This window comes from Corvus kubaryi, unplaced genomic scaffold (assembly GCF_017639235.1).
Source record: "Corvus kubaryi isolate FWS band 111438036 unplaced genomic scaffold, C.kubaryi_AGA036_p1.0 37396, whole genome shotgun sequence".
Lineage (NCBI taxonomy): Eukaryota > Metazoa > Chordata > Aves > Passeriformes > Corvidae > Corvus > Corvus kubaryi.
Window position 1 is genome coordinate 13233117 of NW_024581135.1, and position 18697 is coordinate 13251813.

The 18697-nt window shown below is 39.9% G+C and overlaps 1 protein-coding gene across 1 annotated transcript in view; it reads left to right on the plus strand.

Moving 5' to 3' along the window:
* CNTNAP5 (contactin associated protein family member 5) overlaps nt 1–18697 on the plus strand; it is a 283868-nt gene that overhangs the window by 224547 nt on the left and 40624 nt on the right. The window contains exons 15-19 of the mRNA XM_042041551.1: nt 7636–7763; nt 7940–8110; nt 10195–10413; nt 16212–16451; nt 18364–18588. Coding sequence (XP_041897485.1) covers nt 7636–7763; nt 7940–8110; nt 10195–10413; nt 16212–16451; nt 18364–18588 — 983 coding nt within the window. The remainder of the gene's footprint in view (nt 1–7635; nt 7764–7939; nt 8111–10194; nt 10414–16211; nt 16452–18363; nt 18589–18697) is intronic.

Consider the following 18697-nt stretch of genomic DNA (forward strand, 5'->3'; position numbering starts at 1 on the left):
CCCTGGGGTCACTATTCACTTTCAAAAATTATAGCTGTAAGGGGATTTCTTCAGGAAGATGTTTATGTAAATATTGGCTTATGAATGTGATTTGTATGGAATAGCCTGGCTGTGCATGTTAATCTATCTTTTCTTTAATGTTTGGTTATCAGATGCGCTTTTGACGAGGTTTGCACATGAGCATCAGGAGCATCTGGTTTTACTGGTGCTTGGCTCTTTTCATAATTCCCATTCCATTTTTCACTGCTCAAGCAGAGCAGGTTGTTATGCTGGCTGACACTGGGGTTGCAGTCTTAGACTGCAGGGCACTGCAGCACTAGGTCGCACAAAAGCAATGCAAGGTGAAAGCTAAATGCAGCTTTATAATATTTCAGCCAAGTCTCCTCAGGAAACGAGACCTAAACAAGTTATTCTGTGGGTGTTTATGTCCGTTTTCCCACACACACCCCCAATGATTTTGAACAAGTAGACACATTTAAAACATCTTGGACAGAGAAGGAGAAGTCTCAAAAGTATTACAAATTACACATTCTATGAAAATTTATGCCAGGCTGAGGGGAAAAAGCCAATTAAAGCCCACAAGAAGGAAGTTAAGGAAGCGTACACTTTTATTAGATTTTGGAAAACCCTCATGGGAGAAAGATGTTGGAAATCATGCATCATTAGCTTGGCAGCTCAGAGAGCTACTTGTTTCTCCTAATTTCATGATAATAACAGAATATGCGTACAAGTTACCTCCACTAAACTGCCTACTGTTTGTTGGTTTGGGGATTCAGTTGCTTTGGTTTTTAATCCATGAGAAATTTTTACTTTGGTAGTATTTTAAAGTTGAGGTTGCCTTTATAAAAGCTAGAAAAACCCTGACCTTTATGAAGAGTTTCTAAACATAAGGAATTTCATGTCTCTTGAAGATTGCTTTTGTGTTTCCCTGCTAGAACACTGACCCCTGATATATAACGAGCATTCGAATCTGAAAACTGCTAAGATCTGAACTGTGACTTTAACCTGCTATACATTATAGTGGAAGGAGCAAGACAGCAGTAGATGCATTTATTTGCCTCAGCATGAAATAAAATGGGTGCTGCAGAGTTGAAAACCAGAAAATAATTTTTGCTCCTTTTAGATAAATCATGCTGCTCCAAGGTAGGAACTATCCAGAATAGCTGAAGCATCCTCCTGAGGAAGAGACAGTCCTAGGATTCTGCTTTGATTTGCTTTCCTTAGACTAAATCTTGGGTGCAGAAGAAGCTACTAATTTCTCAGAGCAGCAAAAGAAATGATAAACAATGGAAAGTAGACCTAACAAAGTCCTGTGCCAGGTGTTTGGCAGCACACAATATGCACCTCTAGGCATGCTGACTTTTAAATGATATCTGAGCATACAGCTGAGCCAGCTGCTATTTTTGGGCTCTTACTTGACATCAAGTTAGTCCCCCTGGCCAGATGAACAGGGATGTATAATTAAGCATTCTAGATGGGGAGGGCTTTTGTATTTTTCACCTTTGTTTTTATGAAAGCATTGTACTGATAAGTATCTTTTTCCATATGGATCCTTATCGTGCTTCCAAGCTACACAGTATGATGACAGCGAAATGTGTCACTGCAGAATAGTGGAGAATCTTCCTGGTATTTTCGGGAGAATGGGAGATCTCTGAAGAGGAAGCAGAGGCACCTGCTACTGCACCCTTTTTGTTGACCCAAGCAAGGGATCTGAAAAGGTGTAAGACATGCTTTGGCTGCCTGCTGCCAAAAAAAAGAGAAAGATTTCTGACTGCTGAAAGCACTTGCTAGTGGGTGGGAACATTCATAAAAATCCAGTGGCTTCAAGCTGACACTAAGCCTCGTTCAGAAAATGTTTTATTTTTCTTTCTTTCCCTTCCCCCACACTGACAATAGTGAAATGTTGGGACAAGTTATATATAGATGAGATATATTAGTGATTGTCTTTCAAAATATATACCCTGTTTCAAACAAAAACATATTCTTGATTGGGCAGATGTGTTAAACTGACCTAAAGAATAAAGCATTACTGAAATACTGAAGGGATAGTGCTATCATGAGATCTTTCGGATCTTCAAATGCCTCTCCCAGGCTGTCTTTCCTCTCAAGCAAAATTCTCTTGCCTTGGCAACTGAGGTCTTGCTGCTCATCAAACCTTGCATTTAAATGGGAGGAAACTCTTTCATGCTGAGGTGGCACACGACTGTCCTGAAGTCCTTTTGCGACTTTGGCCTCTCTGTCTGGAATCCATTCTCCCCTTCAAATGCAAACCCTTGACTGAAGCCAGTCATCAGACAAAACCATTCTGACTGTATTCACCTGGAAACCTTGTGAATTTGGAGAGCTCTGCAGCTTTTTATTTTGTACAGAAAGAGAGGCATCTTTGGAACTCATTTTGTACAAGAAGCTCAGGCATCTAAGCTAAGTGTGGTGGACAGTGTTGATTCCAAAAACTAGCTGATGGCCATATTTTATTTCTATTCTTCAGTCTTATTATTCAAACTTGAGGAGTATCCTCTTTTTTCTTCCAGAACAGACTTCTTCACTGGGGAGCTAAACATTTGAGTCATGCCATTTCCAAAGTTCACCTCTTTATTGTGGCTTTGGGGCACTACAAGAATAAGGAAAACCATGGGACACGATAAGAAGGGGAACAAAATAGAGGGTGGATAGTCTTGTCAGACCCACCTTGTCTCCCAGAGATATAATGAGTATATCAAGCCTAGTTTGAGGAGGAGCAAAGCCAAATGGAAGTGAATGAAGCCTTGCTTGGATGAGCTGTATTTGTGCTAAGCTCTGCCAGAGCCAGGATGCTACAACTGGAAGGGTTGAGGAGAGCAGGGCAGAGAAACCCTGATGAGCCCAGACTTGACTGGTTTTATTTGCTCTGCCACTATCCCACACTGAATCCATAACCCGAGAAGCAGTGCAGGCAACTCCAGAGCTTGAGAGCTGACCCTGCCAGAGGTGACCTGGCATGTACAGAACTGTCTTGGATATCTGCTGTCATGACTGCTTTTGTCAACAACCGGGAAGAGCTGCCTGCAGAGAGCTGACTGTAGCAAGTCCCTGAGGTGTCAAGAATCAGTTCATTACTCTAATTACCAAACTCTGTATCCCTAATTCAGCCAAATACAGGCACTGCATCTTGCCTTCAGCTGTTAGGTATGTCCCCTCATGCTGGTGTTTTTTACATTATCGTGACTGTACATTATTTTACCCAGTAAAGCATTTGTGGGTACGGCTCATGGGCAAGATAGCAATTAAAATGTATTCCTTTGGATTATTAATGGTATGCCCTGCACAGGCCTCAAAACTTTTCATGATGGAAGCCTGTGTCATGGGCCCATTCCTTATGTGCTTCCTTGCCATCTGCTGATGATAGTATTCTTTTCCCCAGATGTATGGTATTCCTGAAAATCTGTGCTGAATATCTGAGCTACTGAGGCTCAGATCCCGCCAGAGTTTCCATTAATGTGCAAGAGAAAAACATACCAATAGGGGATCATATGAGAATAAATTATATTTAATGGCACCACTGTTCTACCATCTGTTACAAAAAATATGGAAATGGCTACCTAGAGATTAGCAATTTATGATGGCTCACACAGTTAGGACACCATAGAGTGAGGGTTTGTTGAGTATGCTTTTAGTAGTAGCCAGGAAGAAGAAAAATAGTTTCATCATGTTATCATCGAAATAGTTATTTGTCGTTTACAGGTGGGTTTACCTTTACTACACCTTGCAGCATCCAGCTGCTGCACTGTCATCTTTAGCAGCAAATTATTTTCATCTTTTTAAAATTGGTCCAGACATAGAGCATTTGTTTGACATGTGACTTGCCTCATAGCTTATTGAGGAAGTCCTTTGGGTAGATGTAGGCATTAATCTTCAGACATGGATAAACAAATGACATCCAACTGTATTTAGTACCCATAAACAAAAAAAATTCAGTGATTTAATTTAAAGGGCATTATTGGATTTGTTTGGTTTGGGTTTTGCTTGTGGAAATGACAAATTGACACTATCCTTTATGCAAAGAGCTCAGAGAAACATCTGTTTGTTGAGGGTTGTTTCCACCCTCAAAACATTCAGATTTTCATCTGATTTTGTGCCAAATTGAGTGCCAAGTCAAGCAAGCAGGAGGTCGACTTCCCAAGTTCATTAATTTATTCATACCATTTTCTGTGAGCAGGGAACTCTTTCGGGAAAGTGATGAAACCTGCTTGATTTTTGTGAAATCAGGTCTTAACTTACAGGGGGTGTGCCTCATGGAAGTAGCCACAGAGTGCAATGTGAAACCCACTAAGGAGAAATAAAGTAGTGGGTTTGGCTAACCTGAGAAGCAGCTGTGGAAAAGCAAATATAATCTGGTTTTAAGTGTATGTGAACTGCTAAATTAAAATACATATCAGTAAAAAGGAACTCTGGGAACAAACACAAAAATAATTAATCTAACAAGGTTTTGCTTTTGTTTAAAAGACAAAATCATGTATTTGCATGTCAGAGTGCAGATGCTTTTTATCAGAAAATAGTAATTTTATTTGAAAAGTGTAGTACATGAGAAGTGATCCCCAAGCCCCCTTCAGGCAAAATTTCAAATGTTTTGTCCAAACCCTGGTATATTTGTATTTTGTAGTGTCACAGCAGTGCCTCCAGGAAGGTTTTGTACAGGTACATGAAGCTCTTTTGCTCCTCTCTCAGGAATAATACATTGTATTTGAGAGGCTGCCATGGTGTACCACATAGAGAAGAGGAATTGTGGTGCTTTGTAAGAAATGGAGTCTGAAATAGGTTCAATTTAAGGAATACCCAGAATTTGAAACACTCACAATGTCTTCCACTCTCTTTTCTGCATTTCTTAGCTGAAATAGCTTAGGATCTTTCGCCAAAAACTTGATTTCCTACTATGAAATAATAATAATTAACTGCAACAATAGATATGTTGTTCCTCACACTGATGCATTCTCTGGACAGAATGTTTTCTGATAGGTTTTATTTCAGTGTCTGCTTGTATGAAAATATATATCATTATATGAGGGGGTTTTTCCATGTGTGAGAGAATAAAATGCATAAATGTGCTATTTGAGTTTGAAGAGAAGCTTGATTGAGTTTTCAAGGCATTAACAAAGAAGTGAAGATTTTTATTAATTCTAGAATATATTTCTCTCTCACACTTGAGCTATGTTCTTAAAGTTTGCTGTGACACCGGCATAGAAGTAGTAAAAATTCAGTCATAAAATCTGATATAAAAGAACTTCATGCAATACAGCAGAATATCTAATAAGCAATGCAGTTTTCAGAGATGTGGAATAGATATCTTTAAAATGTCACCATTTCATGGGGTTTTGTAGATATTTTGAACACTAGCTGTAGAAAGATACTGATTTTTATTTTAATGCTGATCATAGCCAGTAAAAAGACTGCACTATTTTTAAAATTTAAATAAATTTGCAGGAAACATCCCTAAATATTTTGCAATTTTTGAAAAATTTTGTTTTAAAAAAGTAAGTGCCAGCTTAGTTACTCATATGTGTATTGAATATTTTATGTTCCATTACTACGCATCTTTCTGCCTTTCTTTCATTCATTCTGCCTACTCTTCTTCCTCCCAGCCACTGGAATACCTTATTTAATTATCTTCCTAAGAAATACTCAAATAATTTAGCTTTTGTCACAGCAGTTACATCATCTGTTAAGAGTATTTATGCTAACTTTCAAATATTGGTACAATAAGCTATAGGAGTGTGATACTCAGAGTCTTCTCTGAAGAGATTTGGAGACCATGTACCTTTGATTCATACATGACAGTTTCCCTCCTGAGTCTGTGCTGGAGGCCTTACTCTGCCTCGTGCCTGGGAATTTCATCTTGCTGCACTTTGTCTGTAATTATTTGCATGTCAGACACCCACTGGAGCAAGAAGAAAATGTTAGCATCGGAGAGGGTACGTCTCCTTTTCCCCTTGGCATTATGAGACAATTAACTGTGGTGCATGCAATTAGAAGCAATGAAAAATAAATGCAATGTATGCAGCCTTTATAAAAAAGATCAAAATACTCCTATTTTTGTCTAACATTAATCAGAGTAGAGCACTTAACCAAACAAACATTTGAGGTTGTGTGTCAGAGCACAGCTGTAGTGTTTGTTCTGATTATTATTTCTCTGCTAGAAGTCTGTGTCCCTTCCCATATCTGGAACATTTATGGAAGTTGGCATTGCAAGCAGGATATGGGCAGGTCTGGGATCCTGCTTGGAATGTCAGACTCTTTGGCAGTGTTATCACTCAGATAGTGATACCTGTTTCCTGAGGCATTTTGTCACAGCTGCCTGGCAGAGCAGTGGGTATAAATTTGGGATTACTGGCATTTTGGATATGTTGCCATCCCCATGTGCAGGATGTAGTTTTTCACCTGTGAGCAGACAGGTGAGCTGAATCCAGACCCTGCACACAGTTTGCTGGGCCATGAAGAGGTAGAGATCCTTTCTCCGAAACTATTGGGATTTGGTTCCATGAAGGATGCTCTGCCACACTTATGTGCCTGGATGTACAGCAAACCTTAACCTTGAGGAAAGGAGAAGAAAAAACACATCACTGTGGAGATGAGATTCAGGAGCACTCACCTCTCTATTATCAATCGATAGAGAGAGACCTCGAAAGGGCAGTTCTGCTCTGGCAAGGTCAGGGTTGGTGCCTGAGGGACTCGGCTGGGTTCATGAAGTGCAGTGGGATGAATGCACATCTCTGTACCCTGCCAGAGCCAAAGTCACTAGGTGGACTTAAGGGCCTGCCATGAAACATCACGCTGCATTTTGAGGACAACTTTTTGTCCAGCTGACTCAGATTAAAAACAAAGAAATTATCCTTCAGGAATCAATCTTTCCAGTTCCTTTCTAGCAACCATGTGTAATTTAGTCACAGCTGAAGAACAAGCCCAGCTAAACAAGCACAAGAAGACAATGCAGTAAATCTGCCTTGAATATTTCAGTTGCTGACACAAAATGTCCATTGGCATGCAATGCAAGGGATTGATTCAGTCCAAACTCACTCTGCCAACTCAGCTGTTTTTACATTGTGCAGGGTCAGTTGTGTCCCAGCCATCTTGAAGTTGAATCAGTAATTGTCTGGCTTCCCTGTGCTAACAGCATGGTGGAACAGGCATCACCTGTCCTCTTGCTGCTCGGGTGAAGCATAAAGCCAGCATAAACACCCTTATCTGTCTCCAGATAACTTTATAGAAATGCAGACTTGGACTTAGACCTGATCCACAGTAAATACATCCTGCTGAGGAAACCCAGTAGAGCCCAGTTTACATTAATGCCCATTAGTCAGCATGGCAGTGCACTTCCTCAGCTTCAAAATTGTTCTGCACAGCTGAAGCAGGTTTACAGCCCATCCCAGCCAGTATCATGTGTCCAAATGCTGTCTTCAGTGGTCAGTATTGCATATGAACATAGAGCATACATGGGAACATACTATCTTAACTGTGTGTACTTGTCATAATTCCTCCAGGTAATTCTGCAAAAGATCTTTCATCTTTAACTAAGCGTCTTTTAAGTATTGCCTTGCATGAGGAATGCTGGGGGGGTTTGTCTGTGGTTAATCTGTCTCTTTCTGTTTGTGTATTAAAATCCAGGACAAATGATACCGGCCTCCTTGCTTTCAAAGACCATTTGCCTGTAACTCAGATTGTGATCACTGACACAAACAGATCAAATTCTGAGGCTGCTTGGAAAATCGGCCCTTTGCGTTGCTATGGAGACAGTGAGTACTAGCTTTTCTCAATTTCCATAGGTACAGAATGTTCCTTTTTTTTTTTGCTGTTGTTGTTGTCTTTTTTTATAAAAAACTATTTCTCTGATGAAAGGTGGCTTTCCACATGCAGCTTGCAGCTGCTGTCCTGCACCAATTAACTATAGAGAAGGGGGTTGTGTTTGCAGGGCAGTTCTGGAATGCTGCTTCCTTCAACACGGAGGCCTCCTACCTGCACTTCCCCACACTCCACGCCGAGGTCAGTGCGGACATCTCCTTCTTCTTCAAAACTACCGCCGTATCCGGGGTGTTCTTGGAAAACCTTGGGATTAAAGACTTCATACGAATTGAAATAAGCTGTAAGTTTCACTGCTCAGAAATCTTGGTGTATTTGCCCAATCTGACAGTTGCAGAGAACTGGGAAGGACATATTTTCTGCCATCTTGAGAGGCTTGGAGGTGCCTGGAGACTATGAGATGGGGACATAAAGACTTTTATCTAGACTTACCTACCTCTCCTGTCAGAGTCTCCCTGTATGGCCTTGTTCATTACACTTAATCTTACTATGGCTAGATTTATCTTTCTTAAACAAACAAGTATGAATTTATATTTTCAACACCAATACTTATTTTTTTGCTCTTTAGAGAAAAAAACCTACTGGTTAGATGTACCTATAGGCTGTAATTTTAGTTGAAAGTTGAAAAATTTAATGCAACCATTCTGATGGTCACTTTTATTTCCGTGTCAGTAACATGCCCAGCCTGATGCAGCCCTAGTGTTTCACAGGAACTCAGTGTGTATGGTACAGCTACGAGGTGAGAGCTTAAGAAGGACAGGACAATAATGCAAGATAAGTTAGTCACAGTTGTAATGGATCTTGAATACTTCAAAATCTATTAAGTGAGTGTAGTGTAACTGCTTCTCAGTGTATAAGGACAATTGCATGGAATTTAATTAGTGAGATTTTGCCTCACTCCTGTTGGGATGAGTTCAAATATTTATTAGTGACAAAAGAGTGTGGCAGCTTTGACATGAAATATGACATGTGTATTCCAAATTCTGTCAAGCTTAGGGAAAACAAACTGAGTGCTATGCATTTGATAATATGCTTATAATAACCCCAAAATAAAGTTTAATAAAACAGGGCCCCAAGGCCCTTAAATTCATTAAACCAGTGGTAAATGTCATGGTGCATTATCACAAGGTAATGAGGTGTGATTTACTGTTAATTGCACATCAAGGTCCAATTTGGTTGTACTTCAGTGTATTGCATTTTATTCTCAGGGATATGGAAGTAAAAATGGCATCAAATATAACAAATACTATAAACTAAGAGGATTGTTCAGTGAAAGCTTCTGGATGTGTGTTACATCTGTCCTCCTAGAGAAATGAGTTATTTAAAAGTTTGGGAAAGATCTTTTAGACTTAGGCTTCTCATCAGTAGTTTGTTGTTGTGCTTCTTGCTGCCAGATGGAATTTGCAGCCTAAAGGCCTTGTATCAAGGAAGCTCCACCAAGCAGCTGCTTCAAAGGGAAATGACTTTTTAGCAGATGCAGGGGCTCAGAATAGATCTTTGTCTATCCCTGTGGAGCATTTCCTATCTTAACTATCTAAGAAGCAGCTTCTAAAACCAGACCTATCCCAATTTTTTGGGCTTGAAATAACAAGGTTTATAGGAATTTTCAGTCCACAACCTTCTGGTTGTGTGATGTGTGGACCTGGTTCTTGGTCTTCCTGGTGCATTTAGCATTTTAAGGAAGATGAAAATAATCAGTAGCAAGAATGTTAAAAGGTTCTAGCCCCTTTCAGGAGTCCAGCAGAGCAAGGTGGACTCCTTTATGTGGCTTTTGTTTTGCAATTATTGTCCTGTTTCTAGGAGCCTTATTATCTCTAGATGTGTGTTACATGTACAGCTTTAGTTTCAGATCAGCAATTAACTAGTTTTGCTCATTAGTTTTTTTGTGCATCTTGGGTCAGACTTGGGCGAGCAAATGCTTGTAGGATTCTCTCATACCACATGCAGCCAAGTTATGTAATGGTTAAGTACTTGCATTTTGAAAGATCTAGTTGGAAAGATCTTCATCCTTTCTTCCTTCTTAGCATTATTTGTCCAAAATCTTTTTGGACCATTGTTTGACTTTTGTGCAGCCTTTGGCACTTTCATTTCAAAAAGAGAAGTGCCATTTCTAGAGCACTGTAATTGTTATAGCAAAAAAAGATGGGTACCCACAACCAAGCATAATCACAGCAGAGATCAAACAGTGAGGCTGCAGGCTTAAATTTATGTATAAGCTGCTGTATAGGAGATGGAAGGTAAATGATCCTGTACTATTTGCTGACATAAAAGTTAATGGACCCTATATTTATGTGAGATTTCTTGGTGTCAAAACCACGATTTAATTCAGACCTTCACTTCCTCTTCACATCTGTTTATCTATTCCAGCCCCCAAGGAGATCACCTTCTCCATAGATGTCGGGAATGGCCCCACAGAAGCCACTGTGCAGTCTCCCACACCCCTGAATGACAACCAGTGGCACTACGTCCAGGCAGAGAGGAACCTCAAGGAAACTTCTCTGAAGGTGGACAACCTCCCCAAGAAGGTCCTGGAGGCCCCTGCTGAGGGACACTTCCGCCTGCAACTCAACAGCCAGTTATTTGTAGGTAGGGACAATCCAAGGGTTCCTGTAGATATCAACAGTATTTCATATACTTTGGTAATGAATGCTCCTGTCTCACCACTGAGCTTGCATGTGGTGGCTTGATTTTGCTTTCTCTTCTTCTACTCCTGCATAGGCAACATGAAGTAAACTCCAACAACTGCCTTTACTCTCAAAGCACGAACCATAATTTAACCATGCTATTCTTCATGTTATTTTTAGGGCCAAACTCTTGAAATGTATTTATTGCCGAAGAGTTGATAACCTTTCTTCTTGTGCAGCATTAGCTGTGTAAATTGCTGTAAAAAATGTGACCTCTCTCTTTAGGCACGTTGTAAAAGTCATAAATTTGTCATACAAGTTTCTGGGCAAAACCTGATGACAGTAGGGTCTTTAAAGTTTGTTCCTTCAAGCATGCCTACAAAAACCTTTATTTAGCTAGAGAGTCCATGAGTGAGAGAAGTATGAACACAGTCAATGCAAATAAAGGTGTTTCATCTGAAAGTGATTTTTTAAAGGACAAAAAAGAAAATTAAAAGAGGAAGAAGAAAATCTCTACATATATTTTGTTTACTTATTGCCGTTGCACAAGGAACCTGGACTGGGACTAGTTTGTATTTGATAATATGATAATGGATTACAAAGGGAATTCTCTCTTTTCAAATGCTGTCTTTCTGAGTAATCTGCTCAGTGATGGAGTGGGTTGTATTTGCTCTTATGAAGGGCCATTAAGGTAACTTCTGATTCCTTCCTTAAAATGGATCTTCTTAGCTGAAATGCTGTAGCAAACCTCAATCTGTCAATGCCTTTTAATAAAGTTTACTTGTATATTCATACCCTTATAGTTAAGTAGCTTTCAGGGTATTTATTTGAGCTTTTTATTGTGTATGTGTGCAGTAATTACTGGGCTCTGAATGTGAAGAATTATTCTGTTAATAAATAGATATGGCAACATCAATGTCGGGAGTCCTTCCCATACAGCTGGTGATTTTTACCTAAAATGATCTCTGCTACACTTAACTGGAGAGAAGCTCACTGAAGAACTCACAGAAGGGAGGCTTAAGGCTGTCACAGAGCAAGGTTTCTGTTTTCTGGTATGAAGCATGCTGCTAATCACATGTTTTTCAAATACTGTGTTGATCCTAAGAACGTGTTCTGTGGGAGGCCAGGCCTGGAGGCAGCAGGCTTGGGCTGCCAGACACCTTAGACACATCAGAGAATTTTAGCCAACATACTGTTTCCAGTTAGGAAAATTACAGATTTAGTGACTGAATAGACTTTTGAGATTTTTTGGTTGTTTCTTTCTAAAGGACTAAATATAATGGGTTTATCATAGGTGATCTACTGGATATGTCATATATATCAACTGCTTACCATCTCAATCTGAAAAGCAGTATCTGCCTGTAAGCTTGCTGCTCAGCCTCAGTGAAATAAACAGGTTAGCTGTGCAAATTGCATGGTGGTTTTAAAGTGACATAATTGATGAATTGTGTCATGAAAATCCATAGTAGTTAAGGACCCCACCAGAGCAATGTGCCAACGGGAGCCCTTGCCAGCAAACGCAAAGCCATGCACTTGCCACAGAACAGCATCAGCATCCCCACATGTTGGGGATTGACTGGATGGGGAGCAGCTCTGCCAAGAAGGTCCCATTAGTTTTGGTGGAGAAGTGAATTTGTACCTCATCTGAATGTAGACATTCTTTAAGGAGCAGGTTGGACCAGTTGATTCCATCAGTGACTTCCAACTGATTGTACTCTGATTGTAGTGAGTGTTTACAGTAAACGTTAGGATACAGGTATTTATTTCAGCCAAGAAGTGAAAAATTCTCACTGTGTAATAAATATATTGCATTCTGTTGGCCTTCTGCACTTTTACGGAACAAAAGGAACAGAAAAACAAATGGGTTTGGGAGTGCTTTTTCAGCCCTTAACTCTGCCATATTGAAGGCCAAAATTATCTGTGACTTGCTAAGTTTTCCTGAGAGCTGTCAGAAGAGCTGGAAACCTGGGCAGCCTCATGATTCTGGCATTATTTGTCCCTGGGTGCTCCAGGGAAAGGTGGCAGAAGTCCAGCAATACACAGATGTGATGTAGTTTGTCTCTACTGAAAGTCTCATTCGAATCTTGTAATAAAAAGCTACTGATTTAATACCTCAACCATGCAGAGAGAATTTTAACCCATCTGAAAAATAAATGTGTAAACACCATTGTAAAAAAGGAAGGAAGCAGCAGCACATATTATTACTCCCTACTTCCCCTATAATCCACAACATATTTGTCTCTGCAGCATTCTGCATACTGACAGTGATTAAGGGGTTTCTAGCCTTAATGACAGTGTGTGGCAGGCATCTGAGATAGTTCTGTGTGTGTGTGAAGTGGAAGAGAAAAATGACTTTGTATTGCCACTACACTCAAACAAGCTTGGATTTTAATGCAGCCTAAAAGAATTTGAAAACCATTTCTGCCTTTCTTGTAGTGGGTCTTGGGTATCTAACTGCTTCTGGCTGCATTATAATCCTCAGTCAGAGCATGGATATCCTTGTACCTGGTCAGGTTTCTTCTGTTAATTTGAAAAAAGTACAGTAGAAGGAGCAAGCCCCAAACAAATGTGCAGGCTAAGTACCATCAACTGCACCAAACTGCGCAGTAACGAGCCAATTCGGCAAATTACTTGCTTGGAAGGGGCACTCAAAAACCTTTCCTTTCAATGGACAGTTGTTTTCAGTACTCAAAATGTGTGGCATAGTTTTGTGTAGTGCAGCTATTCCTGTGGTCCTGGAGTAGTTGTGTCATCATCTCCTCTTGTGGCATAGTCTCAGATGAAGCTCTGTCTTACCCTACTGGCGAAGGAGTGAGATCCATCACAGGGATGGGAAAGAATGTCCTCCCAGACCACTTTGAGAACAGGATTTGAACTCAGACTGGTAACATCAGAGAAGCAAAATAAAAATCCTGAGAAATTAATCTGATGTACAAAGCTTTGGTCAGCAGTTTTTGTGCTATTTGTTTGGTACATTTTGGAAATTAGCAAAGCTAAGTGTTTGGGTTCCTAGTTTTGTCTTGGGAGCAAGTGAGCAAGGAATGAATCCTTGGGTGAATCTCCTCTGTCTGTTGTAGACAGGCTAAAGCAACATAACCCAGAGAAAGTCAACATCTGAGAAGCTTTCTCTGGAGACAGAGACAAGGAATTATAGGAAAAGAAGGGGTTTGTTTACTGTTGGATTTAAAAGCATTTGTCAATGCCTTGGAATATTTTGGAGGCCAAGAGGAGGAATTAATGCCTAATTCTTGTGTATCCTGTATGATTTGTACATCTTTCAGCTTGAGAGTAAAAAGTATGACTTGAAGGTCTTCTGAGGAGCACCATGGCAAGTTCTCCTACTCCTGATTATGATCCCTATGCTTCTCCATCCTTTCCTTTTCTTTGTATCAGTTACACAAAGCAAGGATGCTCCTAATACTTATTTTCAGCCTCCCTAATCCAGTTTCTACTAACAAAAAGTCCTTTGTTTTGTTTTTTTTTTTTTAAAGCAAATCCTCACCTCATTGCTAGAATGTTAATTTTTTATCCAATTGTGTCACCAAACTGCTGTGAGTGCTCAGTTGTGAGCTTCTTGCCTCTTCCTCTCAGACTCTCCCTTCCTTTCCCAAAGGCTCCTCGGAAGAATTTGGCTGCATAAACACCTTGCTGAAAACAGCATGTCTCATTTGACTGTTACCTCCACTCAGCAAAGTACATCCTCAGCCTTGGTATTTACGGTCCTTAGGCTTATCCTAAAATCTGTTTTCCTGAATAAAACATTTAGGTTTCATCCATTAAGGTTTCTAGCCCATCAGGCTTCTGTTAGAGTTGGAAGAGTCTGCAAAGCCTAATTTGGGGAAGAGTTTTGTTTGTTTGTTTTCAGTTTTTCCTCTGCTTTGCGGGAGTGTATATGAAGATTAGGTCAAGTCAATTGAAGAAAACTGCCAAAAATAAGCAGTAGATTTGCTTAATCAATACTGGTCTAGGATCATGTAGTTAGTCTGTGTTAAGCTCTATGCTCTGCAGAAAATAGAAGAGTGAAAAACTTTATGTGGCTTTCCAAAGCGCTTTAGAGAGCAATAAGAATATGAGTAGTGCAATAAACATGACATCCATAGAACAGTTAGCAATAGTTTTTACTCATTTTTTATATATTATAGCTGGGATTTGTATGTGTGCAGAGAAGAGGCAAGGAAACTGTCATTCATCCTTGTGATATTTATGGTGGCCTCCAGGCAAAAGAAAACAGAGTAACCAGTAGCCTTAAAGGGAGAAATCCCATTTCTACTTACATGGTCTTTACTGAAAATTCTGTATGTTTTGTTTTGGAACAAAGTCTCCAAATAAAAGGATTGTGTATGCAGTGCAGCAAATGCAGAAGGCCTGATTCTTGTCCTCAAAGGGTCTTTAAAATAAGTGAGCTAACGTTTGCCCACCTGAAAGAAATAGCTGGCTAAAGAGAAACTTAAAAATATTTACTTCTCTGAGAAAGGTGTCAGAAAATGAGCATGGAATAAATGTGTCTCATGCATACTATCTATAGTTCAATTACTCTAATTCACATCCAGTATTTCTACTATTAATGTTCCAGAAAGAAAAGTATGACAGAATGGTGTAGTAGAACGCTAGGCCTTGAGTGAAGTTCCTTTTCAGACTGTTGCTGCATTCTCTTTAGTTTGAAAAAGTCTTGCTTTAATTAATTTATGGAAAAAAACAAATGCTCTTCTGCTAGGGCTTATCAAGTGATATAATCTCTTAAATCGTATGCTTTGAAATAGAGCCAACTTCTACAGAAGAATAATAAGTTCTTTCATACTACTTTTGCAGGAGAATCACCAATAAAGCTAGCTTTTAAGAGTCTGCAAATGCTGATAACTCCTGGACCAGAACTAGATTTCCTAGCAGCAATCAAAATTGCAGTATCTTCAAAAGAAAAACATTGGCAACTGCCAAAAAAAAAGCCTATGATAAGAAAAATTGTTATATTTTCATAGAGAACTTCAACAATCATCATTATTATCATTCTCAGAGATTACCTCTTAGGGAAAATGCCTTCACTGTAACACTGTTAGCAGTTCCATTCGACAGATATGAATCTAGTTATCTTGTAGAGATTGAACTGCCCTCTTGCATACAGGCCTGGTCTTCAGGAAGAAATGCAATCATGTTCATCTGTTGTAATAAATAACACATCTGTGAACTGAACTCATGTTTCAGGCCTACAACAGCCATTTACATGCAACACATCAGGCTGGGCAGTCATGCATAAATTCAGACTCAAGTCATTTCCCTTCAGCCAGCAGGTCTGGTGCTGAACATGATTCATCCCTGCTATCTGGACTCATCAGCATGTGTAACTCTCCTGCTGGTGGGATCAGGGTGTTGTTTGTACTAAGATAACAAATAGAAAAAAACAACAAAACCCCAACATTTTTGGTTTAGTTTTCTCATATATTTGGTGATATGCAGACATAAGATGAAGAAACTAATCTTTCTTCTAAATGAATTTGCAGTTTCAATGTCAGACAGGGCAGTAGATAAGCCAAAAAAGACAAGAATTACAAAGTGTCACATACAGCTTTCTAGTCCTTTCATAAAAATAGAGAGACACCTTAATTTCCAAGGCTGTCCATCTGTCATCTTTTGCAACTGTACACATTGATATATAATAGTTTTTTAAATTTGTGGATTCATGTTTGTACCTCAGGGTTGAACTTCATGGCTTTGATTACTGTGCAGACTCACCAGTGAGTGCATGTCTGTTTTTCTCTTTTTCAGGGGGAACAGCTTCCAGACAGAAGGGCTTTTTGGGATGCATTCGATCTCTGCATTTAAATGGACAGAAACTTGACCTCGAGGAGAGAGCTAAAATGACACCTGGTGTTAAACCTGGATGCCCAGGACATTGCAGCAGTTATGGGAACCTGTGCCATAATGGAGGAAAATGTGTGGAGAAGTATAATGGTTACTTCTGTGATTGTACCAACTCAGCCTATGAAGGACCTTTCTGCAAGGAAGGTAGGCAGCAAGCTTTGATCCCAGGACTTTAGTGGTTTGTGCAATAACTCTGAATTACAGCACCATTTCACCCATGTCACCTTGGTGTCCCCCTGTTTCAAGATGTTCTATTATCAGCTGTCCCTGTTCAGTGTTACTAAGTGTTTGTCTTAAGCAGGCTCTAAGACCTCCTTTTGTTGACTTCAGTGTTGGCCTCAGAAATTAAAATGGTGTTAGTTGTACTAATGAAGTTCACAGCTATATCCCACTATGATTCCTGTATTCCATTGCATATATCTATCCCCAGATGATAGGGAAAAGGGCTGAAATTCTTCATAGCAGGTGTTTGCCCATGTCTGAATATTTAGTTGGCTTGTTTTTTAAACCTCGTCTTATTTTGTTCACCTTAACAAATTCTTAAGAGCTTTTCTTTACAAAGTTTTAGAGCACTGATGTGACAAAAAGAGGTAGTGTTTTTGTGGGTTTTTTTGCCATTCTTGTGACAAGCCATCCAAACGTTAAGAAATCTTTAGAATAAGCATGAAGCATTCAGGAGAAAACTGATTTGCATGGCTCAGTCTTTGGTAAATGTGTCCTCACTGAACCTATCTGGTGGCTTATAGGAGGTGCTGTCAACAACAGAAAAAAACCAGGGCAAATAAGGAACATCTAATTTATCAAGCAGGCTTTTTGGAGCTACAAAATCACTGCTCAGTAACAAGGTGCAGTGTGAATTTTTAATTTCCATGGTTGTCCCCCACCTCACAAATGCAACAGGTTTGCTAAATGGGTTGCATCATCTGCTGGTGTTAATTGGCTTAGCTGTTGTCATGGTTTAGGAATGGTATTCTCAAATTCAGTGATTCCACTGAAACCATGGAGTGATCTCACTCACTCTCCTCTCCCTTCTGCCTCTGCCTTTACTGCACAAAAGGTAAAGATCATAAATTGATATAAGAACGATTTACTGGAAACAGCAGTGACTTTTAAAAAAACCCAAACAGTAACTGCAACAGTAGAGGATACAAGAAAGAGGCAAACAATTCTCACCTCCTTCCACCACCAGCTGGGCTGACCCAGAAGAGAGCCCTTCCTCCATCCCCCGAAAATGATGTGGGGTGGTATAGAATAAACTCCAGGTCCTAGCCATGCCCTGCCCTGGCTACTGCAAAGTTAACCTCATCCTGGCCAGAAGCAGGACAGTTGTACTGCAGTCTGTGGAACTATGCTCACTTACCAAAGCTGAGGGCTTGGCACGGATGTTGCAACAGACATCTCAAACACCCACATAGTGTCCCATTAGAAGATGCTGCTGTAAAGGTGAAGCTGCTTTACTGGAGAATCACCATCCTGACTTCACTGAAGAAAAACCCTGCTGTTGTCCTGTGTCATTCATAGTCAGACTTATGTTGTGTTTAATGGAAACAGAAGCATGACTTCCTAGGATCTGAGAATGCACAGGTAGATGTTTCTCTTCGTTTGATGCTCCCAAAGTTCCCCAGTAAGCTTCCTTTACTGGCTGTCTTTGGTCAGTGTGTTACTTTAATAATTAATTTCTTTAAAAAGGAGACTGGAAAGAACAAATCTATTGTGGGGGCACAACAGAGAATATTGCCTTACATGTCACTGTCACAAGATGGTGAACAAAGCATTTATTTGTCTGATAGACATTTGGGCTGTTCCATCTCATGGAGTTCTGATTCCAGCACTAAAACATTGAATTTATGTCTCCATACACTGTTACTCTTTCTGTCAGACAAACAATCTGGAAGAAAGGACACACTGCTTATACAAATGAAGGAAGGGTGATGGATCAGGGGTGTTTTGCAGTGTTCTACTTCTGAGGCAGTCAGTTCTTGTCCATCCCTGCCTGGAAGATTTGAAGATGCAGTAGCTGAAATAATTCCTTTGGTTTATTTATATATGCTTTCAGAGGTTTCTGCATTATTTGAAGCCGGCACTTCTGTTACCTATACTTTCCAAGAACCTTATCCTGTCACAAAGAATGCAAGCACCTCAAGCTCTGCCATTTATGTGGATGCTGTCGTGTCCAAGGAGAATATTGCATTCAGCTTTCTCACGGCACACACTCCAAGCCTTCTGCTGTACATCAACACCTACTTTCATGAATATTTGGCTGTGATTCTCTCCAAGAATGGTAAGTAGCCTTGATTTGCTACCAAAGGGAGACCAGTGTAACTGAAGTTTTTTGGGGTTTTTTTTGTTTGTTTGTACGGGGTTTTTTTTTGTGGGAGAATAGTATAGAA